Here is a 25,700-nt window from a genome sequence, read left to right as displayed (position 1 = left end):
TCGACGACCATCACGACTATTTTGGCTGCCACGCGCACGCTCTCGCTCGCTCTCGCTGTCGCCCACTGGTGAGTTCCCTCTCTTTATGTGTGCATCCCCTCCATCTCCTCCACTCGGACGTCTCTTGCCTGATGTTCTGGCGCTGCATTCGGCATCCCGATTCCGTCCCCTTCCTCATCCGAGCGGCCAGCCAATACCACCACCACCACCCTCATAACCACCGCTGCCTCCACTACCACCGATCATCCAAGGCCGCCACCGCCTATTCTTTGTCCTCCTTCCACTTCCGCGACTAGACATTGCGGGTTCCTTGGACGTGCACTGACGTTCAGGCGCTTATCGCGTCTCACGTCCCTTCGCTCGGCTTGGCTATTCACAGTCTCGCTCGCACTCTCGTCCACTGGCGGTTGCGACTACTGCGGCACCCATCCATATCTCCATTCCTTTGTATCTCCTCAGCCCTACAGGTTCATGCGACCTTGGAGATCTTCACTGGTCGCATGCTACTGACGGTCCGCCTGAGCGTGTTCATCCTGCTTGACGATGTCTCGTTAGACATTGCTGCATGAACACCCACCCCCCCAACCTCACAAACTCTGTTCGCCTTTCCCATCCCTACACTTGTTGGCTGCAGCCGTCCTGTCTTTGACAATCTGTATGTTTATTGCTCGGAGACGCACCTCACGGAATACCGCCCAACCTCTGCTTGCCTTCTCCGCTCTCCAATCTCACGTGACCTCCTCGCTTCATGCTACACCAGGATCCTACCTAACGCGAACAATTCATACTCACATGGGCAATCAGATACACCAACATCATCAACTGCGCGCTCCGAAGTCACATGCGCATATAGAAATACCATCCGCCGAATCATTGCTTGGGCCGGAGACGAAAAGCGCCGCGCAGTGACATTTGTCCGTGCAGGAAGGTGTGAGCGAATGTGCGTATCGCACGTGTTCCCGTTGACTCTCCGCGTTTCCCTGTCCCCGGTCAATTTCCCGCTCACAAATTTTCTCTACCCATACACACCGAGACGCGTCTCCCTCACAATCGCACGTCGCGTCATCACGACCACTCAAACCACCTACACTATCATCATCACCATCGTCGCTACTGTCGCTGCTTCTTGCGATCGCTGCTACGGTCACTGTCTAGCATACCGCGCGCGCGCTTCGCCTTAGCATTGTCTGCTTCATCGCGCCTGCCTTCTTCGTTCACTCACACATCACGTGGCGTCCACACATCTTGTACGAGACTGGCCGCCTTTTCTTGACCTCATTCTCGATCCTCACCACCACCACTCTCCATCGACATTCTTCCCATCGGTCCGAGTCCCCTGGACTGCTTTCCCGTGCCGAGTCGCTTGCTTTGTCCCCACCTGCACCCTTCCATTCTTCCGCTCCCCTCTCTCTTGCACATCACGTCGCATTCATATGGAAACTGCACGCGCGAAACGTGGACGGATGGTATGACTGACCAAGACCGCGCCAGTCTTCCTCTCTTGTATCATTAATCTCAACCTCATGCCATGATGAACAACCATTGGCCCAATGGCCAAGCCAACGGCATGTTCATGCCTAATGCCCCGACTCATCTCAACCCGGCTATGTTCAGCAACAATAACAACAACAGTACCGGCAACAACAGTAATAATACCAACAATAATGGCGACGGCATCGGCAACTCCAATAACACGAACAGTCTGCATCCTCATCAACTTAATTTGAACCAAAACTTCGACGTCAATGGTTACGGCATGTCAAACAATGGTGGCGCTGCTGGCATCGTCTCCAATCCTACGCCGCCGCAAGGTCAACCATTTCAGCAGCCATCCTTCAACCCAGCGTCGGTCGTACCGGCGAAGAGACCGCATGATGGCATGTCCGGCTCTCCTACGCAAGGACAACCTCAGCAGTTACCTCCTGGATCGCGCGCACAGACGCCATCCTCGTATAATCAATTCCAAGGAGGACAACAGCCGAATATGGGACAATTCGCCAATGCGCCCACACCATACCAGCACCTGCAGCAGCCCGGCTCGAACAATGCAACCCCATCACCGACGATGCAGAGTCAACCCTTTAGGCCACCGGGCCAGCAACCACAGCAGCAACAACCCCAACCTCAACCTCAACAACAACAGCAGCAGCAGCAGCAGCAGCAAGGACAACAGCCACGCATCAACACTGCCTCGCCGAGTCCATTCCCTCAGCAACAAATGAACTACGGTAACCAGATGTCTCCTTTGCCACCGACGCCGACCCAGCAGAATATGATGCAACAGCAGCAAGGTCAGATGGGCGCGTTCCCGCAACAAGGATACGGAATGGCGGGCCCGGGCATGACTGCGCAGGCGATGCAGTCCATGCAGATGCGCATGCCTAATGCCGCCGCGAACATGACACCGGAGCAGCGCGCATATCAAATGCAGCTCATGCAGAAGCAGCAACAGATGCGCAACTCTGGCATGATGCCTTCTCGTAATGTCGCAGCACCACAATCAGGTCCCATGGGCCAATTTCCAGGACAGCAGCCGGCTCCATCGCAAGCAGCCAACGGCGTGCCAGGAAACCAAACTGCATTGACGCCTCAACAACAGCAACATCGTCAAATGCATGACCAGAAACGGCGACAATTCTTGCAGGCGTTGACACAGATGGCTCAGCAGCAAGGGCGGCAATTCAACCCTTTGCCTAACATCGGGGGCAAGCAGGTTGACCTTTATGCTCTTTGGTCAGCGGTGGTATCGACAGGAGGATCTCAGAAAATTGAAGCGGGTCGCCAGTGGCCCATGATGGCGATGCGTTTGGGCTTCAATCAAGCACAATATCCTACCGCAGGCGATGAATTGAAGCAGTTGTATATGACTGGCATATACTCTTATGAGCAACTATGGTTTCAGTCCAAGAGAGTACAAGATCCTGCGCGACAAAATCAGCAGCAGGTGCCAGGAGGCGCCGCACCGGCTCTCCAGCAAGGGCAGCAGCAACAACCACAGCAGCCACAGCAGCAGCCACAACAATCACCCATCAAGACGACTGCTACTGCAACTGGCAACCAGCCCTTCCAACAGTATCCACCGAGTCAGCAAAATCAATTACCACATCCGCAATCAACGCCAGTGCAGAGCAATGCTTCACTCGCTGTAAATGGGTTGACAACACCACAGCAAATGATGACTGGTCCAGGCAGTCTCCAGCACCGACGGGGCAGCAGTCTTAGAAAGACTGATCAGCTTACACCGCAACCCGAGCTCCATCCCAATTCCGCTGCCATTGCCGCCGCAACTGCCGCCGCTGCCAATTCTCCCCTGGTAAACAAGCAGCAGCAACAACAGCAGCACTTTCAGCAGCGCCAGCAACAGCAACAGCAACAGCCGTCACAACCACAACACATGCAGCAATTCCAGCAGCAGCAATATCCGCCGCAACAACAGCAATCACAACATCTTCAACGACCTCCGTCCGTAAAACGCGAGTCACTTCCTGGCGACAATGCTTCTGGTGTTGTAATGGGTGGTCCTCTCATGAAGTCTGAAGAACTGCCCCTTAGCACCAACTACCTCCCTCAGTCTCATCACCTTCTCAATCCGACCAATCCCTCATACGGTGGCTATGACATTCCGGCACTGGACGCTGTGGCCTCGACGATTGTTCGGGCCACACCGCCATCGCCAGCTGTTGAGGATCTCGCTTATGTAGACATTCGTGGGCTCACCATGGGGCTTGCCTCCGGTATCCACACCGAGGTTCGCTATGCCCTCGATGCTCTCGCGGTGCTCAGCAATGATCAGCGCATCGCTTTGAACCTGGACGGCTGTGAGGAGTTGCTCGATGCCCTGGTTGATTGTGGAGAGGGCGAATTGGAAATTCTCCTGCAAGCCTTTTCGACGTCACCGACCTCCGATGATGTCGGGACCGTCGACGGTGATGGAAAGAATGAGGAAAAGGTGACAGGCGAACAGACCTTATCGCATGACCGATCGTCTTCCTTGGCATCGGAGTCATTGCCCAGCTACGAAGCCCTACTCCGTGGCTCCAAGCTTGAGTCGTTCTCTCTTTTGCCTACATCAACTTCAGCGAAAGGCACATTCGCCTCAACGCCGTCGCTCGGCACTGCTGATTACACACTGGATCGTGCAGCCGAAAAGATCATTGCCATTACTACGATTCTTCGAAACTTTTCGTTCTACGAAGTCAATCATCGTCTTCTAACGGACGAGGCAGTCGTTTCTTGGTTCGCAAAGGTCATCGAGGGAATTTCGCTGAGGAGAAAGTCAGGCGAGGAGGACGCACCATTATTCCTTCGGTCATTCTTCAACACCCAAGATTTTTACAAGGATGCCATCATTTTCTTGAGCAATGTCACTCAGAGCCTGGAACTGCCAAACAAAGATGTCGCTCGTAAGATTTTGTTGTTCTTGTTGGCCTTTGCGCCGGAATACAGTGCGGATGGGCATGACGTCGAGCATTTATCTGGTGGCCGTGAATCGTCCATGTTCTCGGAGATTTTGAAGAGCTTGCAATCGCCAGGCAGCCACAGCAATGGAACCGACAAGAACAACTCAGAAGCTGACTCTCCAATGTCAAGACCACGGAAGTCTCTAGTCTTCCCCAGCTTCAACCCTTCTGTTCATCGCTACCTACCTCCTGCCGTGGACTGCCTTGCCAAGCTGCTCGCACGTCAAGAACCAAACCGCGAGCTATACAGACAAATCTTTCACTTCAACACTTCCTCCGCATATCAACGACCCACAAACCAGCAACACCCTCTCGACTTGCTAACTCGCTCTTTCGCTTTGGCAGTCTCTGTGTTGCCTGATCGCACGCAAAACTCTTCCGCATCAGCGGCTGCCGCCGCCGCCGCTATTAGTGACGCCGATGCTGGTAGCATCGGAAGTATTGCGCCGTCCAATATTCAGCAGCGAATCGTTGAGGCGAGGAAGGCCTATCTCGCGCAGGGTATGCTAGCTGCGGATATTCTCTCAAGCTTAGCTCCCGCACCCTCATCGAACGCTTCTTCCAGCACAGCGGGAGCAAACAACATGGCCACGTCTTCCAGTGGCGGAGCCGTCGCAGATGGGAACGGCAGCAGCAGTTCTGCAGGGAACGGCAGCAATGACACACTGCCTGTTAACATCGGTCGCGAGCTTGCTCGTGCGTGGCTCCAAAGCGAAGACGGCTGGGCTGTCGGATTGGTCAAGCTTGCGGGTCTCCTGAGCATGACCGAGTCTCTCGCTCCGACTCTGCCTACGCCTGCACCTGCCAAAGGACGAGGCGCTGCAGCAAACCTCGGTGGGCCGGATGGTTCTGGAGCCGTGGCTGCCATGAATATCGACCCGGAAAGCTCCAAATTAATCACATTCCGCGCATTGAGCATGTTGAAAAGATTGGTCGGTCGGGCAGGCACTAGCGAGAAGAGTGGTTCATCTTCTTCCTCAACGACATCGACGACGAAACTTTCTCCTACGATGGCAAACGGACCTTTGGTGGCGGCGCTGGTCTCCACGAAATCAGAGATTGATGATTTACCTGCCTCCAGCCCGACATTCCCGACTTCCACATCGTCGACAGCGAGGACCGCTCCATCTGCTTTCGTCCGCCCCAAATGGGAGGGCATGCCTTTCGCGCACGCCATCCTCGGTGCCGTGACGCAACCACAGGTAGACAAAGTCGCCTTGGGCCTCCTTTGCGATTTGCACGAGATCGTGCTTGCTTGATACAAGGAATGAATTGGCACACGACGTGCAAATTTTGCGTACGCCATATGATTGTTACACCCGGCCGAATGCATGAACTGGATAAAGCAGCAAGGCCAAATGTGCATGTACGTATTGTATTTATATGAAGTGCAGTATATCCCACTAGAGAAAGGCGTCCACAGGAGAAAACCAGGCGGGCTTATCTTGCGTGTTTTGTCCGAACATCAATATCGTTTCTACTTTCTTATATTTTCCGTTAACCTCCACGTTAACTCTCTCATCGCCATGTCTATTAATGCAAGACTTCACGTGAACATCGGAAAATTCTTCCCTGACATTTTTACTCTCATCGTCTTACTTCCCCTCCTCCAACCCTTTGACAACCTCCTCCCCACTCTCCACCACCGCCCGGACCAGTCCCTCCAACGTCTCCCTCCTCGTCTGCCCATTCACCACCACCCGCAGAAATTTACCTTCGTCCCCAGGCGCATAGTCGGTCATGAAACCCCGCGGCACGAGCCGTTTGGCAATCTGTTCCGTGACGCGGTCGTTCCATTCCTTCTTCCCCTTGGCTCCCTCGGGACCTCCTCGAGAGTAGTAAAAGCACACCTGCAGACAAGGCGGCGGATTCGTCGACGCGAGCCTCAATTCTTCGTGGCGCGACACCAAATCGGCGAGTTCGCTCGCTCGGGCAAACGCCGTGTCGACGTAGTCGGCGAGGCCCGAGCGGCCGATCGCCAGCCATGTCAGGGCGAGTTTCAGACTGTCGCCTCGACGGCCGCACTGCGGCACGAGGTCTGCGAGGTCGTAGATGTCCTGTGCGTTTGGCGGAGGGGATTCGTTGGTGGACGGGTCGGGCGGCGTGGAGAGGGAGTCGGCGGGGGAGGGGTCGGTGATGTGCGCTGCGGCCAAGCCGCGGGCGGCGGAGTCGGTCTGGTCGTCATTGTCGTGGAAGAGGTACGCCGCGGGCAGACTCATGCCCTTGTGGAACCGCCGGAGGTCTTTGCCCAGCAGGAAACTACACGTCACCGGCACGCCCAGCATTTTATGCGGGCTGACCGTCAGGCTGTCCGCGCGCGCACTGCCCGCCAATTTCGCCTTGTGCGTGTCGCTGAAGATCGCGGGCCCGCCCCAGGATCCGTCGACGTGCAGCCACAGCCCGAATTCCTCGCACACCGACGCAATGGCGTCCAGCGGGTCATATGCGCCGAGAACTGTCGTTCCGGCCGTGGCGTTGACGAAGAAGGGCGTTTCGCCGGCTTCCTTTGCGGCTTGCACGGCGGCTTTGAGGGCGTCGGGGCGCATGGCGCCTTGCTCGTCGACGGCGACGCTGCGGGCTGCGCGCGCCCCGAGGCCGAGCATCTGCGCGGCTTTCTCGAGGCTGTAGTGGCCGTGGGCGGAAGTGAAGAGGACGAAGCGATGGGTGCCGTTGCCGTCAGTTTTGGTTTCGGGGAAGAGGTTGTTTCGCGCGATCACCACGGCGGACAGGTTGGCTGCGCTGCCGCCTGGTTGGGAGACGCCGCCTGCGTGGGGGCCTTCCCAGCCGTAGAGGGCGGCGAGGGCGCGCGATGTACGTTTCTCAACGAGAGTCAGGGCCGGCGAAACGGAGTAGACGTGGACGTTGGTGTTGAGGGCGCTGAGGAGGAGGTCGGCGGCGAGGCCGACGGGTGTGGTGGAGGCGTAGAGTTTGGCGAGGAAGCCTTGGTCCCAGGTATTTACGCTGTATTGGAGGAGTTCCTTGGTGAAGGAGAGGAAGCCTTCGTGGCCGAGACCTTGATCAGGGAGGGAGAGGGAGAGGAGGGATTCGAGTTTCTTGGGAGCGTGGTGCTCGACGAGCACGGAGCGGGGACCGCCGCCGGGGACTTGGAGGCCGTGGCCTGAGGCTTGAGAAGAGGCATCTTGGTCGGCGGAGCGGATGAAGTTTGTGATGAGGTCTTTGACAGAGGTGAGAAGCTGAAGAAGGTGGTGTTAGTGAGAAGTGAGGTTGTGGTAAATTATTGGGCACGTGATCAAGAGGCGATGAGATGCGATGAGATCTTGTCACATCGTTTCGGAGATGGAGAAGGTGATACCTCGTCGGCTTCTTGAGCTCTTTGGATTGGTGCTTCCCTTTTTGCAGCATTGACCGGCTGTGAGGCCGATGTTGTGTTTGACATTTCGTTGTCGATCTTGACGATCTTGAAGATGGTGGTGGTGATTGGGCTCAGAATCTCCTATGTCACAGTGCGGGAGAAATACTCCTTCAATGTTTCACTGCAGAACGCGATTTCGTTGTACGTTGTTCAATTGCACTACTGATACAAACAGAGATGCCCAGGTCAAAGTATTGGTTTTGAGAATTACACACCTGTTGCGTTCGTCTGGCGTCAATATCGACCCATTGGCATCTCATTGGGGTCCGACAATGAACAGGTGAGGTCGCCCCACCAGTGTCGACATCGACGTCATCGCGAACGTGTGATGACCTACTCGATCTTTTCCTGTCTCACCATCATCACTTCTCGATAAGTTTTGGCACAATCGTTGATGCCGACCCTGTGAATTGTCATCATGACCGTTTCGACGTTATGCAGACTTGTTCAGGCAAGGCGTGGATTCTCAGTAGCCACGCGGATCGGAATCTCGGATACCTTCCAAAGATCTCGGACACGGTATGGACTTGAACGCGCGCAGCGTTCGCCAAAACCCAACGGTAACAACGCGTTTGTATGGTACCCTCGCGTGTATTGATGAGCCCGGTGTGTGGTGATTCAGCATTGTCGAGTCTCGGTAGACGCTCCTCACCCAGTGTGTCGAGTACCAACGTAATTTGGTCGTGTTATCCTCGAGTCGCTTTGATGCCCTTTCTAGCATGCAGTATTCACCTGGGCATTCTTACGATGGCTTGACATATCAGCGCTCTAGCTATGACAAAAAAAACCGATTATTGTATATGTGCAAGCTCTCGGAAAAGCATGGGTAGGGTCGGGACTCGACTCGATCGAAACGCAGCCGGAAACATCACGGCAACAATACGCGGACGGAGCGAAAGAACCTTGGAAGAAATCCATCTGGTCCCTTCCTCGGGGTGCCCGGTGATACCAGCCCTAGAGGTGAGGGTGATGGTGATGGAGCAATGCGGAAACGACAACGTGTACATCGCATCAATTCGCCGAGTTATTTTCCTGGGCGCTCGTCTATCGCTCCTGCTCAGGAGATGAACACGGCAGCTGACAGATTCCCATGTGGAACGGATATGAGGCCGCGTAAGCGAGCCGAGATTGAAGCTGTGAATGGTGATTCCGTGTCGTGTCACCTGAGCGCTGTAGGACTGCATTGCCGGATGGCGTAATCTGCGATGTGATCATGCAAGAACAACCGGCGCATGCCTGCGTTACCCGAGGAGGTACATAGGCAATAGGTAGGTAGGTAGGTGGGTAGGCAGCCGTAGACTGTACAGTACAGTACAGCAGTAATAGTAGATCTAGACCTCTGCCCTGCACGAAGAGCAAGCACCTGGGCAGCATGAATTCGTCTCCACTCGAGATCTTCCTATATCAATGTGATCAAGCTATACGGTAGGATAGCCATGCTTCTGATAGACAGCCATCCTATTCCTCCAGATTTCTCGTTGGTGGATGTAGTGCATTGGTCAAGTTCAGTTGGTTGCCTCGCCTTGAAACATCGACCATAGGCTGCGAAGTGGTGTGATAACGTCTTGCCAATGATGAATCGCTGAGGTCTGGATTCCTGATGAGGATATTGTGTTTGAACGCCCGCCCTCCGTGGAGAATTCTGGGAGTGCGGGTGCATTTGGCAGGGCGGATACATATGTGCTACACTTCCCAACCGTATCCTTCGTCAACCCTCGGTCGATGTGTCTACGGTGCTATGTATAAGCGCCATGAATCTACACACTCATCGCATTGTAAGCCGATCCAAGCAATCTGACACAAGCCCGACGAGATGATGCACAAATTCTACCCTGCATGGCTTCGTGGCACCCACGCCAAACGATGAGAAAAAGCCGCGGATCGCCCACCATTGGGCACCTGGGCAGTCATCAATGTCGCACGCGAAATTCCTTCGCCCCTCTTTTCCACTAGACGGACTGAATCTATCGTAACCCTCGAGATCGGGCCCGCTTTATCGTGAAAACTAGAGATCGGATCGGCGGCGATGTGGTTCACAGGAGATCTGAATCGCTTTTGCGGATAGGCTGCCGTACAGCAATACAGTATGTGGCTCTCCGAGACTCTGCATTGTCTTTGTCTTTTGATGACAACAGCAGCTGTTTGTCATGTAAATGAGTGAGAAGGTACCCGGCAGGGGTCCACAAAGGTGCATCGAACTGTGGTAAACATAGCGGAGCGAACCATCGTATTCGAGTCGCCGGATGCTTGATCCCAGACAAAGACAAGGCACATTCGTGCATGTGCTCCACTCCACGTCTGCGCGCGAGTCCATCATCACGGGCTGCGAAACAGCGACTCGATGGAGCATACTATATTCCAAGGTTAATGAACATTGGCTACCACAATCCCACAGTACATTATTACATGAACCACCTGGGCATCCTTTCCGGTCGCTCACATTTCTGTCGCCCTTGTTTCAGCTTTTCAAGATGAGGCAGGGATTTCTGTTCACGAGCCACGCCTTCTCCCAACGCAGTCCACCGTTGGCCTAGACAGCGTTGATCGCACGCAGATCGACCAAGATTTCCATCGCTCATCCGCATCGCTTGGCTCGTTCTTCTCACATAGAGTGGCATTATTCATTGGGCACTTCGAAGTCGTCGCATTCTGACTCGCGTGTGCATGCTGCGTGACCAACACCGCATCGCCGCTTTTCTGGCTGCGACGTCACGACCCAACGGTTGCCATCCCCCAGCAAGCTCTCGTACCTGTAAGTCATCGTCCATGCTCGTTGGATACACACCGTCCCTACCTACCCACCTAGGTAAGAGCCAGGCGGTTTATGCGCGTGTTTCACCTCCCAATCTCTGTCCATCGGCCCGCTCCCACACGTCCACACTGCATGCAGGTGTCCATTATATCACTACCATCGCGATGAGCAGCCACATGGCCGGAAGACCTTTCCAACTGACCAGATGGAAAGGCACCAGACCGAAGACGAAAAGCCAATGCCGAATGCCACAGCACGGGCCCTGACCAACAATACCCGACAAGGGCATTTCGAAGAAGTAATAAACAACAACACCTGTAGTACCGTAATTGTTCCGCCGCGGTCCATCCATCTAGGCTTGCTATATTCTGTGTCCACGGCATTGTGTCCACCTGCAGTGTTCTGTTGGAGAAAGTATAATAAAGTACTGTAGTCGCGGGCGCGGAGCAGGGAAAGAAATGAACAAACAGCGCGACAAGGCTTGAGGGATAGAGTTTGGCCAACACACGGCGTCATCATCTCAGTGATCAGTCTGTCCGAAACCGACGATCGATTGATTGATTGATTGATTGATTGGACTGGATCGTGCACGTCACCACCAAATCCCTCCCGCTCCCTAGACAATTTTCGGCCTCCGATCGCAGTGACAATCCAGGCCCCAAACTTTTCTGCCCTCGCGATCGTCCCTAGCAAGATTTCACTTGGCAAAATCGTTCGTCGATCGCCTGTTCGTCTATTCCCAACTACAACCACATCACAACTACACTCGCTCACTACATACCGCGACAATTATCTCTCTCTTGCTATTTCGAGGATCTCTGCTTCACCTCTTTGCCACGGTTGTTGTGTCTAACATACTCGCTGCCATTTCGACCACTCCACATTTTCCTCCCATCCATCATTCCGACCGTTGTATGCTTCGCAAAACCCGTGGCTTAACTCCGGGTCGAGTGAAAGAATTTACAGCACGAAAATCTCGCCTCAAGATCACATTGCAGACCCACACAAGTGTCGCACGCTACCGAATCGCATCGGACGGACCACTCACATTATTCCGTCGGTCAGACCGACACAAATAGCATCGTCGTGATCGTGCGACAAATCCAATCCTCCATTAAATTTCCAGCACCAGCCACACCAGCAGTATGCCTAAGGCCAACCAGAAGCGCGGGAGGCGCATGAAGAGAAAGCACAACGATGACGAAGGCGCCGAAGGAGACGACCACCAACTACAACACGAAAATGGCGATGACCAAACTGCACAACCCGAACTACCAGAGCCCAGCACCAAACGTCGCCGACCGAGCCATGATGACGACAACGAGTACCCCTCCGCCTATACCGGCGCCGACGAGTACTCCCACCAAGCGCAAGGCGGCCCTGGAACCGGCGAACCCGCTTTCTTTGGCATGCTCGACGAATCAGAACAGGAATACTTCAAACATGCGGACGAATTGTTCGAGCTGGATTCGTTCGCCTCATCGGAGGAGAGAAAGACACTATTGGAACAGGTGTATCGTGAAGCGGATGGGAAGGAACTCAAGATTGCGCAGAGTCAATCTTGCTCGCGGCTATTGGAAAAAATGATTCGCATGTCGACGGCCAAGCAGCTGAAGGGACTGTTTGGGAAATTCAGTGGAAGGTTAGTTGCTCTTTGATTTGAATTTTGACCCGGGAGCTTTACTACTGGGAGATGGGACAAAGCGGTCCATCAGAGGATTCCAAATGGCGCATATGAAGGCGGGAGTATGCTGGATGATGAGAAAGGACCGAGAGCAGAAGAAACATTGGTTCCCGGGACAAGCGCTTAGGAGATATTCCGGGTGGCACAACGCCGACAAGGACCTTTACATGATATTGAAGAGCAAAGCTGACACCACCTCACAGTTTCATGGCCCTCATGACACATCGATTCGCATCGCATTGCTGTGAATCGCTCTTTGTCTATGCCGCACCTTTCGTCACTGCAGAGCTGCTGTACCCAAATGCCCCTGCCAACAAACCCGACGAGTCAAATCCTGACGAGGTCTATGTCTCCATGGAGAACCTATTCCTCCACACCCTAGCTGAGCTAGATGGCAATCTTCCTTTCATGATGACAGACCGATATGCTTCGCATACTTTACGGACGCTGCTATTGGTTCTCGCTGGCGAGCCGGTCTCAAAGAAGATGGAAGGCAAGCGTGGTCGGAGTCATAAGCCCGCAGAGGCACTATCATTCTTGAACTTGAAGGATGAAGCCCCGGAAGTCACCGAGGAAGCACCTAAGACACGATCTGTTCCAGAAAGTTTCTCTACCGCACTAGAAAAGACCATCAGCGGAAGCATCGCCGGTTTTGACACACCTAAGCTTCGTGCTCTTGCCACCCACCCTATCGCTTCACCTACTCTCCAAGTCCTTCTTCGAATCGAGATGACCCACTATGGGAAAGCGCGTGCCAAGGATGTCAACTCGATCATGCATACCCTTCTACCGGACGACCCATTCACTGCCGAATGTGAAAGCGCTGCGTTCCTGAGCGGTCTCGTCTATGACACTGTTGGTGTTCATCTCGTGGAGGCAATCATCCGGTGGGCGCCTGCCAAGCTTTTCAAAAAGCTCTACCATACTATGTTCAAAGAGCGCCTCGCTGCATATGCCCGCAACGAAATCGCAACATACATCGACTGCCGTATCCTAGAACGTCTCGGTTATGACGATCTCATGGACGCTCACGAAATCATCGCACCGCTTGTGCCGATGTTGTGTGAGCGGAAATGGACAGCACTGACCCGAACGCTGATCGAACGCTGCACAGCTCGCAAGATCGACACGCAGGCAATCGCCGTGCAATTAGACGAAGCATTCCAAGGATCTGATGGAAACTTCGACGTCTATCGTATGCTGTTCATCGATGCTGAGAATGCATCTCAATCGATAAGCCAATCTGCCATACCCGATGAGCCTTCCAAAGCCGTCACCACAACCTCCAAAGAGACCCCAACTGGCGTCATTCCTGCAGCGCAAACTCCCAACCCAGTCCATGACCCGGCTGCGGCTGCCTTCTCACAACCGGTTCAAGGCGCCCAAATGCACTTCAACCTCCTCGCCCAGGCCATGCTCATCGTTCCCGGAAGTCTATCCGCTCTGATAATCGACAGCCTCATCATGGCACCCCCTCCACTTCTGATCCGCATGGCGCACGACCCGATAGTCACACGTACCCTCCAACAAGCTCTCACCACCGCAAACGCCAGCATCATCCAACGCCGCAAACTCATCCAGCCCTTCTACGGCACCATCGGCGCCATGGCCCTAGACAAAGCCGCCAGCCACGTTGTCGACTGCATCTGGGTCGGCACGCACGGCCTCGCCTTCATCCGCGAGCGCATCGCCGAAGAACTCGCCGAGAACGAGGCCAGCCTGCGCGCCTCGCCCTGCGGTCGTGCCGTCTGGAAAAATTGGAAAATGGACGTCTACCAGCGACGCCGTCCAGCCTGGGTGCGCTACTCGAAAATCAAAGCCAGCAACGACGGTTTCCAAAGTTTCTCTGAACTCGACCAGCAGACGACCACCACCACCGACTCCGCCCGTGCAACTCCCGCCCACGCCCCCTCTTCCTCTGTCGCAGGCACGCCAACCGCCAATGGCGCCGTTGGAGAAACCGGCGTCTTCAAAACCCCCCTGCAAATGGCCCGCGAGCGCCACGCGAAGGGCAAAGCCAAGGAGCGCGCCCAGAAGGAACAGCAACCACACCTCGCCCGCCCAGCCGCTCCGGATGATGACGCTGCTCCGCCTTCTTCACGGCCTCAGAGCGGAGCTTCGTCGTCTTCGAAGAGGAGGAAAACTTCGGCGGCGCCGGCCTCGGGAGCAAACGCTACTGCTCCGACGAAGAGGGAGGGTAGTACTCGCAGCGGTGGCGCCGTGAAGGCTATCTAGGTTCCGCTCCTGGTTTCCATTCCGGAAATGGGGATCGCTGGCCTGGGCCTTTTTTTAGACTGTCAGAAGGGAATGAGGGCCTATGGAAATAGAGTCCCTCGACGATGCTCGCTGTTGTGACAACGAAAAGTCCGTTCCGATGGCGATGAGTTGAGGAGGGAGAAGATTGAAAAAAAATGGGGAAGGATTTTCTTTCTTGTACCTCTTAACACCTTTTTAATGATATGACCAAATATAGATGAGATTGACACTTTTTTCCTTTTGATACTAGCCACCCTCCTCCCGGCCGGCCGTGTTGATGATGTGAGGCGACGCGGAGACGTTGATTCTACGAGAAAAGAGCTATGAGTGATCTGGCAACGATTTATCCGCCGCTGTTGCTGTCCGCCTGTTTGCGTGGAAGGTTTCGTCCAATCGAGAGCACTCCCCGTCGTCGAGCGAGCCAATGATGGTCACAAATCGCAACAGGCAAATATACATGCATACCTAGGTATGTATATATTGTTCTCCTCGCTCGCCTCAATGAGAACTTTTCGCGCATCCTGCGTGCGCGACGGAGAATTTTCTCTATATGTCAGACACCACGGGCACACAGAAAAGCAGAAATTATTAATTCGCGGTCATTGGGTTAAATTCTATGAGCATACACATAGGCCCTGCGCCTGTTCTCAATTCCAACAAGCTTTGTTCGCCTTCGCGCATGTGACAACAAAATGGATACTCTTACTCTTTTGACTTCAAGACGCTATGGCACAGACGAAGCAGAAAACCCATCAAGGAACCAACACTGGCCGATCTTTGTCTACGCGCCTGCGCCTATGATTATCCCATTCGTTTCGCGAGACAAGGAAACGTTTTTATTCCAGACGCTATGGCACAAAACGAAATGATCAAGGAACGATTCCCTGGTCTTGGGCACACGAATAGAGGCCCGCGCGTCTGGGAGGACATCTCCTTGCAACTCGACCCTTCCCTCTGTGGCATTCCTAGAAACCTGGTGAGACTCGCCATAGAGAGGGTATCGCGTGGTATAAAGAATGTGCTGTTGGCCCCTTGAAGGTTCTGGTCAAACCTTTACTGGAAAGATCAGAGAGTCGCTTCCAATGACTATTGATTGTTCGTTGAGGCTGCAGCAGCACAAGTTACTATCCAACACACCACACAAGCACTATGTCTACCAACGTCCAGGAAACCGACCTGGACAAGTACTGCCGCGCTACGTTGGATGATCTATCGAAGTTCAACGGTGCGGGCTCCAGTCCATCCAACGCTTATAATCACGCCAACACCATGCGAGTGCTGAGGAGAATGGTCACATATGTGCTGGAGGCTGGACAATGGCCGCCGAAGCCCCCGCCCGAAGACAGAGACGAAGTTACGGGGAAGTTCAAATCTTACACCGAATGGTACGCGAAGAGACTTGATCTAGATCTCCCCAGCTACATCACAGTTCGGCAACAGTGGAAGTACCAAGCGCTCTACGCTTTACTGTGCGATTACAAGGCCCGATACTCCAAAGAATCTTCATGCTCCAAGAAGCCTGGAAACCCCCCGAAAAAGCTTTTCGATCGATTGACAATCCTTGTCCTTGAAGATCTTATGAAATCAGGAGACCCCGTGGGTTTGTTCAGAACGCATTGCTGGAAAGGTCATGACTTGAAACTATTGCTAGATAAGTGCAAGGACGAGGCACCCGCCTTGCTCGATTCGCTTGAGGATGCTATGCCGGCCGCCTGGGACTTGAATCGACGAGCCAAAATGACCCGCGAAATTATCAATGATTCCCGGGTGGTCGATACAAGATTCCTGCTTCCGCGTCAGACTTGGCAGAAAGATCTGCCCTTCCTGGTGAAACGCAAAGCGCTGAAAGATATGATCAACACACGCGAATGGACAACGATTATTTACGCCAGATCGGCCCGGCAGATCATGTCGAGATCAACAGCTACCGAGTGTTCTGGATCACATCTATCTACCTAAATCGGTTGGTTCTATGAAATATTGAGACCAGTTCTGGGGCTATGTTCCTGGCTGTTGGTGAAGAGCCAACAAGTGCGCGAAGTTTCCCGGATCGTGAGCAAGGACGCGAAGGGAGACTGCAAGGCGCACATCCGTCGCACAAACATGTTCCTTATCCAATGAACGGAAGAATGAATGTATGAATGAATGATGCTGCATCTCGCCGGTATGGTTCGCCCCACGTGCGACTTGAAAATAATAATTTCATCTTTCAAATGCCATGGGCGCATACCAAAAGCAGAAAATACTACTGCGTTGAATCTTATGTGAAACCACGGGAAAGACGCTCGCGCCTCTAGGTACATTTCGTCAGACAGTAAGAAGAATTTTAAATTTAGACACCATCGGCACACACACGAAGCAGAGATCATCAAGGAAGAATCGGATTTCTTCAAAATGGTGTACATACACAAATAGGCGCCCGCGTCTAGAGACACTTCGAATCACATTCCTTTTAAACCAACCGCTGTGTGACATTCCAGGAGCCATGCAGTTGTTCGAAATGACCGCGAGTGGGTATAAAGATTTCGCCATTCGCCTTTCGAACTCAGATATCTTCATCAACTCAGGCGATCGGCGAAAGCGCGAAGGAATAGGGACGATATATCGGTCACGACGCCACAAGATTCGATCCTGAAATTACTCAACACGGTCTCGACCCAGCTTCAGCGGCAATCCCAAGCTCTTTCCACGATGGAAAATAAATCACGCGAAGAACGTGAAATCAAAACCCTCATCGACATCATGTCGGACAGGGAACACATCACAAGCACAACTGAGCCCAGCGATGCCAGAACGATAAAGCTCACGCACATTGTGAGCCGTGCGGACAACCTCATCAACAGAATCCTGAGCAGCAAGCCGCCGCGCGAGGAGAGGGATTTCCGAGCAGGTATGGTCAACGCGGTAATCACTGCCGCCAAAATGGTCGATACGCGCTTTCTGCTCCCGCGCGAGGAGTGGGAGAGATTTGCTCCGGTCCCAACGAGATCGCAAGAGGATTTGTCGTTTTCCTCCGTTCCACCCAGGGCGAGATTGTAGAGGCTTGGGATGTCAACGTCGGATAGAGGATTGGACTGCCCATGAGTTGGATGAGCTTCGCAATGGGACCTTCACCTTGAAAAACCGATCGGTGGCTTCTGAATTTGTGGAACATACCGCATGTGGACTTCGGCTTCTGCACTTCCGCAGAATGGTGGGATTGTCTTAGGTCAATGATTCGAGAACGGATTTCAATGGAATTTAGAAAGAGTCGTCGACTGCGCATTATGACGGAAATTCAAACAGGATCTCAAAGGGAAACAGGTAGCGATGAGTCGGTCACGATAAAGCTCAATGTCATTCATTCGCAAGAACTTACCAGATTTCCTCCTCGCTTCCTAAGTTGCATCGAATGCTTTTCACAAAGGCTCAAATTCATAGACAATCGGCGAACTTGGCTCGGCCTCGCGCGCAACGCTGTCGTCCTCCTCGGCCTCAGAATCGTTCCCGTGTGTTTCATTCTGTTCGATCGCATCCTCATAATGTGATTTCCCTTCCTCGTCTTCAGCATCTTCTTCTTCTTCTTCTTCATCCTCCTCCTGACCACTCTCGGTCGCTTCAGCCTTGATGTGGATCTTCGAATCCATCACTTCATCGATTCTCTCAGCGGCCTTCTTTCTGCCGTTTCCTCGTCCCTTAACGAAGGCAGGTTTGGGGCCAGCTTTGCCAGCCTTGACGGGAGTCTTCCTTGCTTTCTTCGCAGGCTTGACAGAGATCTCTTCATTGACGTCTTCGAGGCCGAGATCATCGTCGTCTGCTTCATTGCTGGTGCCTCTGCCTTTTGCGGCCGCAGTAGCAGATCGCTTTCGGCCTCGAGCAGGTTTCTTGTTGACGGCGACGGCGGGTTCGATATCGCTGGTCTCTTCATTACCTGTGCCGGAGCTCTTGTCGGTAGGTTTCACTCTCGAGGTCGTCTTTCGCGTGACAGGTTTGTCGTCGGGAGAAATGGGCAGGGTTATTGCACTGTCGCCATGCTCATCCTTGAGCTTCTTCTTCGCTTGACGGAGCGTTTCGCGGGCGGAAGCTACTGTGGTGAGATTTGAGAGAGAGCGGAATTTCTCCCAGTCAATCTGGAGAGAGGGCAATCGTTAGTGATATTTCGGGCTGGCGGTGATGACGGCTTGCGGACGAGCTATCAAGTAGTTACTGTCAATATTACCTTCGGCTCTTCGGTGAAACATTGCCAGGCTCTGGCCAGGTATTCCATCTGCTTTGCCGTGACCGGCATGGTGAATCGTTATGGCGGGACGGCTGTGTGAGAATGTGAATGAAAAGATTGGGGTGGTCGAATGTGTCGCGTCAGAGCGGTAGATGCTTCTCATTGATGATTGTGTTGGAACCAACGGAAGTTTTGGTCACAGTATCTGTCAACGTATTCGATCAGGATGTGCTTGGTGTTCGATATGGTCCCAGAATGATCATGAGTTCACGTGAGTTCGGGAGTGATTCGATGGTCATTGGGAGTTGATCGATCCTTTTGGAGAGAAACAATGACAAGCTACGCAGGTGTGCTGCGTAAAATTGATCGTGAGGTCGTAATCGGACCGGATTTAACGATGTGCGAAAAATGAAGAGGTTGTTTGTCGATGGAAGAATACTGCTTCTGAATTGTGAGTGATGTTTGCTTGGAATGTGTCAAGTAATCAGAGGAATAGTCAATGGTGAATTATCGTTATGGGACATCAGGATTTGAATCCGTGCTCGATTCTGCGTTATAGATTGTGAGAGGCCAAGTGAAAGCAAGTAACTACGGAAGTCACGAGAGCTTGTAGTAGGCGTTGTTGGCTTCACATGCAAATCCAGGATTTGCACATTTCACCAACTTCAACCTGCTTGTTCTGCGACAGTCAATGCAATAGACTGTAGCCACATGCCAGTAAACCTGTTTGATCGTGCATCACTTGCTGGACCATCTATAATCTTACCGACACTAAGCTCCTATTGCATTGAGATGACGCGTCGAACAAGCTTTTGATCTGCCTAGACAGTTTGCTTTGTAAGTGAATAAATCGTGAGTGAACAATTCTTAATCCGCAAGACTCCTGCAAGCAAGCATCTCCAGCCCAGAAATCCGAACTCCAGTTTTTCGAATAAAGCCAGCAATGTCTTGTGGCAGCGCAATCCCTCTATTTTTACCTGTACGAATTCTCGTCTTACTCAACAATCGTGTTCAGATCTAGCAGATCGCCCAGCAAACCACGTCGCATGGCCTCTGTATCTGGCGTTCCTAGACCATAGACGTCCTCGTACGCACGTATACTCAATTGACTCAGAAATGGTCGCAGAACAGCACTGATGAAATCTTCCTTGGCCCAAGCTTTGATGTCGCCGTTGTCGACAACAAGATTGTCGCTTAGGAGGGCTTTGCCGCCACCACTGCCGTCATCCTTCTCAAAATCGTTTGCTTGATTCGCGCTTGTCTCGTTTTCGGCCACAGAAGAAGAGGCAAAGTTTGACGTATTAGTCTCTTCGCTTGAGTTGTTGGAGTCCAGCGCGGCGGCAATATGGTCGGCTAGCGCAACCGGACTCCAGTCCGCTGGCTGATGAATAGCATCCGTGGTATCGGTGATATACAGCCATTCATGAAGTTGAAAGTCGTCGAGCGATAGAGCAATGAGCAGATCTAGAAGCTTGCAACTCTGCAATAAAGCCAGATTGTTGAAGTCATTGCTGCCTGTGCTGCCAGGAAGCATGGAGTTTAGCGCGGCTTGCAGCTTGTCATTAACAATGGGCCACAGTGGCGCAAGATGCAGGCTGCGGAAGGATAAAGCCAAAGCACGAGACAGCATGAACAGCTCCGTCTTGATGGTAATTGAAGGAGAGGAAGAAGCACTTGCTTCAAAGAGCTCGGCAATCTTGGAGAAAATGACGGGGAGATGCGTCACATGCGTATCTTGAGGCGATGCAAGGATGAGCAGGCAAAGTCGGCGGAGGTTGAGCTGTGTCTTGCGATCCGCTTCCAGTCGGGCTGCGCTGGCGCCCACTCCAAACATGAGCCCGGCTGTCGAGGGCGGCAGGAGTTTCGCCAGCAGGTCGGGCATTCGTTCCTTGTCGAAGAGAGACCACTGGTGCAACAGAGGGCACCAGTCAGCGATAAAAGCGTCTGGGAGTACCGAAAGTATTTTTGGATCGTTAAAAACGTCCGCTATATCCTTCTTCCATGGCTTAGATGCTGGAGCTTTCCGCGCAATATGCACCAGTAGCGACAATAGTTCTGGGCTGACGTTCTTCGGGAATGATTTCGCCTTGAAGATTGGGATAACAAGACTGGTGGAAATGCTGGTGACGGCTGGCAGCATCCGCTCAGGCGTCTCAAGGATCAGTTCTAGCTGCGCTGTGATACGATCAAGGACCGAAATCAGAGTCATGGTGCGCTGAACGGCGACAAGCCTCGAAGGTGGATGAGCAGCGGCCACACCATCCTGGTCGGACGGTTCTGTAACGTATCCAGAGGGTAGGGCGGTGAATGTCGCAGTCAATAGTCGCTGGAAGATATCGCCCAGGTCGCGTCGCATCTTCCTCTGCTCACCGTAATTGGTATTGTCGAGCTTTTCGGCCAGAAGAAGCAAAATCGACAACAGATGCGGAAGCGCCTGTCGGTATGGCAGTGGATTGGCAAGGACATCCCGGAGGAAGGATATGCAGTCTGTCCAGATCTCGTCAGTCGCGTCATCCTCAGTCGAGCGCAGATAAGCTGAAAGGAAAATGGCAACTTCAGAAGCGCTCAGCTTTACTGTCTGGCTTGATAAACGCGCTGGTGTGAGGCTAGCTGGATTAGTTCTGCTGTATAGTGCGTCGAGAATCGTCGGCACTACCGCTTTGGGTTGCGATACTTGCATGACATGTAGCAGATCGATGGTCGAAGCGGCCATCGAGTCTGAAGGAGATCGGCACCAATGAGTTGCAATCACTTCGAGGCTTTCCAGCGGCTCCACGGTGTAGATTTGTTCCAGTAAGTGTCGCGTCTTGTTCCGAACCTTCAACGCATTGTACGCCGTTGTTGATGCACTTAGAGGATCATTCTCTCTATGATCGCTAGACTTGCTAGCCCAGATCCACATCTTCAAAATTACTCTGATGGCGTCGTGGAGGGCGAGAATGACCGTCAAGCGATTGTTGGCTTTCGCGGTCTTGTTCGTGGGTCCATCGAGTTTGAAGACCCCCGAGGTGACATTGCTCAAGAAGCCGACACTGCCATCGATGGGCTTCTGTACCACATCCTGTGCATTTTCCTGAACAAGACTCTCATAAGCTCGATCGAGAATCATTTCCAAGCCCTCTAGGAGGTTTATTATAGCTGTGTCAGGAGCAACAATTCCCGTGGGACTCGTTTTGCGGGAGAGCGACACTAGTTCATCGTAGGCGTTTGAAAGCTGCAGGCAGAAACATTCGACCAGCGGAATGAGGTATGTAAAGATCACATCCGTAAGCAAAGGCAGTATGCTTCCCAGGAAAGCAATCCATTGATCTAAATGATATCGGCTGGCTTTTGCTGAGAACCCAGACAACAGGCATTGCAGCAGCTCTGACGGAGGACCAGAAGGCGTCGACTGCCCTGGCGTGGCAGATCCCGAAGGGGTACTTAGAACTATTGGGGTTTTGGAACTTATTGATCCTCTCAGACGTGGCTTGGTAGCAGAGCTGTTCGGAGTTTTGGAGTTTCTTAGCTTCAAGGCCAAGGTCAGGAGGCGCAGTAGTTCTCCTTGGAGCGCTGGAGCATCTTCGGTGATGCAGATAGACACACAGTTTATGAACGTGAGTTCGAGCTGTAACTTCTTCAATGAACTTGCGAGCGGGCTGGAGAGGAGGCAGCTCAAAATGCAGATCAATTGATGATTCAAAGAATCCGACCAATGGTTGCGCGAAAAGAGTAGTCGAGAGCAGAACTTTGCGAGAACAGAGAAGCCATCCTCAGGCTCGCTTGGGGATCTGACTGGGACAATGGTCATGCTCAAGCATTGCCAGGTCCATTGATCAGCGTGCAGCAAGAGATTATGGATGTGTCCAAGAAGGTAGTCTAATTCTCGAGCCTCACTCGCGAGCTGACGGGTTCTCTGGCGTTCGTTTGCGGGTCGAGCAATATTATCACTTGGTAGTGTTCCGTAAAGTCTGTCCAAAAGGTACTGAAAGACTTGATCCAGTGAAGGCAGACCTTGGAGCCATGTTTGAACGCATTCAAAAACAGGCTTAGATGTATCTGATAGCAGATCCAGAACAAGCATCAGTGGCTGCCAAAGAATCTCGTTTTGGTTGCCTTTCTGGTGTCCGGTCGTGCTTGCCGTGGAGCTTTTCCGGCGCACGCTGCCCGATTTGATGCTCGCGTTCACCATAGTATGATTCCATAGCACAGCGAACCTTCGAATTGCCTCCGTCTGCTCACCCGCTTGCAGCAACACATCTTGAGTTTGTTCACGGATCAATGCAGAGAGGGAGGCGACCATGGAGTCAGCGGTTATGGTGCCCTCGAGGAGCCACATCGATCTCACTGCTTCAACATGATGTTTAGCATGAGCTGGTGAAAGATAATACCAAAGATGATTGACGAGTGTCGCTCCGACGTTAGTCAGGGCCAGTGCAGTGGAGCTGGATGCGGTTTGTTCCGAAGATCGCAAGGTGGAAAGCAACAACACCGACGAGCTTGCAATGGCGAATGGTAGTGCACCAGGTATAGGTCCTGTTGTATGATCGAAAGTCTTCAGAAGGGCTGGAAGCGTGCGTTGCAGGTGTTCTATGGAGAAGTCGCTGACTCTGTTTGATACTGATATCAGCATTGACAAGGCAAGCGAGAAAATTTCTGGCTGAAGGCTGGTCAAGTTTGTGGCCGCAATGTCATCGCATTGAGCTATGATTTGTCTGATGACCTCGTCAAAGGCATGTAGTTTATCGTCGTGCGGCTGATTTAGCTCAGAGTAGTAGCGTAAAGCAGAAGATCGAACCTCGACAGCACTGAGATATGAGCCTTTCGATGTCAAGAGTGAGTCAGTCCCGCCTTTGGTCGATAATGTCGTAGATTGAACTTGTATCAGATCCAGTAAATGCGCAGCAAACATGCACAGTGTGACATTGATATCGAGCGCGTATGCATCGACATCAACCCGACTAAGGATGTAATTAAGCATTCGGGGAATATGCACGCTGACCATTTCTTCGTCCTTGATGTTGAAAGTCTGCGCTATCCATCGCACAAACTCCACATCTTCCAGAAGCCCAGTGCTACCTTGCTCGAAGCTCTCGTGTAGCAAAGCAATTAGACTGCCCCATATTAGATTTGCCTCGATTCCGTCGAAGAAGAGGCTTGCACTCCGAACGACCTCCGCAGTCGCTTCAGGCGAAGCTTTCAGACTATAGTCGCGCAAGTTCTTCATGCTCGGCATGAAAACATGCGGTACGAGCTGTCCACCAATTTCCCAACGATCCATGAGCGAAAGGCATATGCGGAAAGGTCGTGCTCGCTCGCTTACTTTGTGATGTCCGTTGTTGAAAAGGCCAAGCACACAACGTTGCAGGCTTGCTTGGCCATATGCGGCGTAATATTCGATCTGTGAATTAAAATTTACCTCTACGACGTCTTTCCGCGGTTTCGTGGGCGACGAAGTCTGACTCTCCTCGGCTGCGTCTTTGTTATCAGGACCTAGGAACCAGCTCCAAAGCCGTCGATTCAGACCCATGTCACGACGAAGCAATATTTGCAAAGCAGCAGAGACCAACTTGTCGAGGTCTTCACTGCTCACTCGCTTTTGGAGTACGGGAGAATCCAAGGGTAATCTTGCCACCAGCAAATCAAGAAATCCTCGCTGTATGAGAATTTGGGTGTCGGACAGACCACAAATGAAGGAGCGTATGAGAAGTCCCGGTTCAGGGAGAATAATCTTTGCAAGCTTTTCGTCGAGCTCACCTGTAGGGTTGTTGCTCAACCTTGGCAGTCGTCTTGAAAGATAATTCAATGCACCCTGCCGTCTTGATGGACTTGTAATCACCGCGAGAAATAAGCATTGCCAGAAGTACCCATCAGGATGCTTAGATGTATCGCCATCGAGCTTCCCATCGAATGAGGCTTCCAAGGTCTGGAGAATGGCGAAGGCCCGTTCGAAGTCTTCGCCAGATTCTTCCTCGAGTGCGGGAAGCAAACTGAGCACCAATGATTTCAATGCGGGCCTCAGATCGGATGCATCCAGTGTGATAACATGTTCCTCTAAGAGATAGTACAGACCTGGTCGCACTGATAATGACGCGAAAGATAAGACTCCCGCAAGACCCGGTAGATATTCGTGGAGATGGCTCGCAATGAAGTGGTCCTAAAGAACGTGGTCAGAGTATGAATGCGCATGTATTCGCGACGCAGAGCTTACACCAAAGGAGTCAAAGATGTAGTTGTAGACTTCCAGAGCCTTCTGATGCACTCCAGAAGGCAGAGTCGGATTCAAGCATTGCGCCAAACGTGTCGCAATTGCATTACTGTGCGGTAAGAACGGCGAGCCTTTCGGGTGTGTTTGTATCGCCTACATCAATCATCAGATGATATGTGCTATCCAATCTTGAGGAGCCACAGACCTTCAACAAGCGGGCTAGAAACGCAATGTAGTCCGCCCATTCTTCAGGCGACACCTCCCACGATGCCAGAACACGCTCGATAGTTGCGCCATAGCGACGCAAGGTCTTGTCGGATCTCAAGACATCTACATGTGGATTAGCACAAGTTTTGGCGAATCGGGATGATACACACGCTCGTCATCCACCGCCTGAAAATATCGAGATTGGTCAGATGCAAGTCTGGTCGAAAGCTGGATACCGAGGGTAGGTAACTCACATTCCGACGTGATGTGCGTGCGATGGGAGTTGATCGGCCTGCTCAGGGTCAGAAGCTGCGATCTCGTATGTGTCCTCGGTGTCATTTCGCTAGAATGGCGCACCTGAACTCGTTGGCGATGCCGAACGACGACCTGAAGCAACTTCAAGCGCCATAGTCGCCGGCTTTAGTTCACTTCAGTATTCGAGGAGCTACACATTTCAATTGCGATTCAATTATTGTATCGTTATGTAACACTGCGCATAATGGTCGAAAGATCATACTGTACTTTAGCAGCCACCCGAGTTATTGAAGCTGCCGAGGACTTCGCAACCGTGACCGATAATTCG

The 25,700-nt window shown here is 52.6% G+C and overlaps 7 protein-coding genes across 7 annotated transcripts; 3 read left to right on the top strand and 4 right to left on the bottom strand.

The window, feature by feature from the left end:
* Positions 1-1,756: 1,756 nt before the first annotated feature.
* Positions 1,757-5,719, top strand: K489DRAFT_314503 (uncharacterized protein; the record flags this gene model as incomplete). Its single annotated transcript, XM_033601017.1, has 7 exons — positions 1,757-3,313; positions 3,437-3,910; positions 4,004-4,445; positions 4,569-5,071; positions 5,150-5,210; positions 5,277-5,420; positions 5,517-5,719. 7 exons carry the CDS (start codon positions 1,757-1,759, stop codon positions 5,717-5,719), a joined length of 3,384 nt encoding a protein of 1,127 aa, XP_033461940.1.
* A 336-nt stretch (positions 5,720-6,055) lies between these two features.
* Positions 6,056-7,857, bottom strand: K489DRAFT_407633 (glutamate decarboxylase; the record flags this gene model as incomplete). The annotated part of the gene is made up of 2 exons (XM_033607391.1): positions 6,056-7,654; positions 7,774-7,857. 2 exons carry the CDS (start codon positions 7,855-7,857, stop codon positions 6,056-6,058), a joined length of 1,683 nt encoding a protein of 560 aa, XP_033461939.1.
* A 1,762-nt stretch (positions 7,858-9,619) lies between these two features.
* K489DRAFT_144359 (uncharacterized protein) lies at positions 9,620-10,426 on the bottom strand. Its single transcript, XM_033599163.1, has 2 exons — positions 9,989-10,426; positions 9,620-9,917 (listed from the first exon to the last, which is right to left on the bottom strand). Exons 1-2 carry the CDS (start codon positions 10,113-10,115, stop codon positions 9,661-9,663), a joined length of 384 nt encoding a protein of 127 aa, XP_033461938.1. The 5' UTR covers positions 10,116-10,426; the 3' UTR covers positions 9,620-9,660.
* Positions 10,427-11,300: 874 nt separating this feature from the next.
* Positions 11,301-14,755, top strand: K489DRAFT_377438 (ARM repeat-containing protein). The gene is made up of 2 exons (XM_033604155.1): positions 11,301-12,227; positions 12,473-14,755. Exons 1-2 carry the CDS (start codon positions 11,731-11,733, stop codon positions 14,502-14,504), a joined length of 2,529 nt encoding a protein of 842 aa, XP_033461937.1. The 5' UTR covers positions 11,301-11,730; the 3' UTR covers positions 14,505-14,755.
* A 919-nt stretch (positions 14,756-15,674) lies between these two features.
* Positions 15,675-16,484, top strand: K489DRAFT_368131 (uncharacterized protein; the record flags this gene model as incomplete). Its single annotated transcript, XM_033602927.1, has 1 exon — positions 15,675-16,484. The coding sequence occupies one exon, from the start codon at positions 15,675-15,677 to the stop codon at positions 16,482-16,484; it is 810 nt and encodes a 269-aa protein (XP_033461936.1).
* A 1,439-nt stretch (positions 16,485-17,923) lies between these two features.
* On the bottom strand, positions 17,924-18,792 carry K489DRAFT_368129 (uncharacterized protein; the record flags this gene model as incomplete). The annotated part of the gene is made up of 2 exons (XM_033602926.1): positions 17,924-18,634; positions 18,724-18,792. The coding sequence occupies 2 exons, from the start codon at positions 18,790-18,792 to the stop codon at positions 17,924-17,926; spliced, it is 780 nt and encodes a 259-aa protein (XP_033461935.1).
* A 925-nt stretch (positions 18,793-19,717) lies between these two features.
* On the bottom strand, positions 19,718-25,526 carry K489DRAFT_407629 (uncharacterized protein; the record flags this gene model as incomplete). Its single annotated transcript, XM_033607390.1, has 6 exons — positions 19,718-24,859; positions 24,914-25,063; positions 25,116-25,240; positions 25,288-25,303; positions 25,372-25,409; positions 25,475-25,526. The coding sequence occupies 6 exons, from the start codon at positions 25,524-25,526 to the stop codon at positions 19,718-19,720; spliced, it is 5,523 nt and encodes a 1,840-aa protein (XP_033461934.1).
* Positions 25,527-25,700: the final 174 nt, after the last annotated feature.

This window comes from Dissoconium aciculare, assembly GCF_010015565.1.
Source record: "Dissoconium aciculare CBS 342.82 unplaced genomic scaffold K489scaffold_3, whole genome shotgun sequence".
NCBI lineage: Eukaryota > Fungi > Ascomycota > Dothideomycetes > Mycosphaerellales > Dissoconiaceae > Dissoconium > Dissoconium aciculare.
Note: the sequence above shows the minus strand (reverse complement) of the source record. Positions and strands in the feature narration are given on the sequence as shown.

Coding starts and splice junctions, on each gene's coding strand:
- K489DRAFT_377438 (XM_033604155.1), top strand. CDS start 11,731: ATGCCTAAGGCCAACCAGAAGCGCGGGAGGCGCATGAAGAGAAAGCAC. Junction 12,228..12,472: donor TTTGGGAAATTCAGTGGAAG/GTTAGTTGCTCT, acceptor ACCACCTCACAG/TTTCATGGCCCTCATGACAC.
- K489DRAFT_144359 (XM_033599163.1), bottom strand. CDS start 10,115: ATGCACGAATGTGCCTTGTCTTTGTCTGGGATCAAGCATCCGGCGACT. Junction 9,918..9,988: donor TGCCGGGTACCTTCTCACTC/ATTTACATGACA, acceptor AGAGCCACATAC/TGTATTGCTGTACGGCAGCC.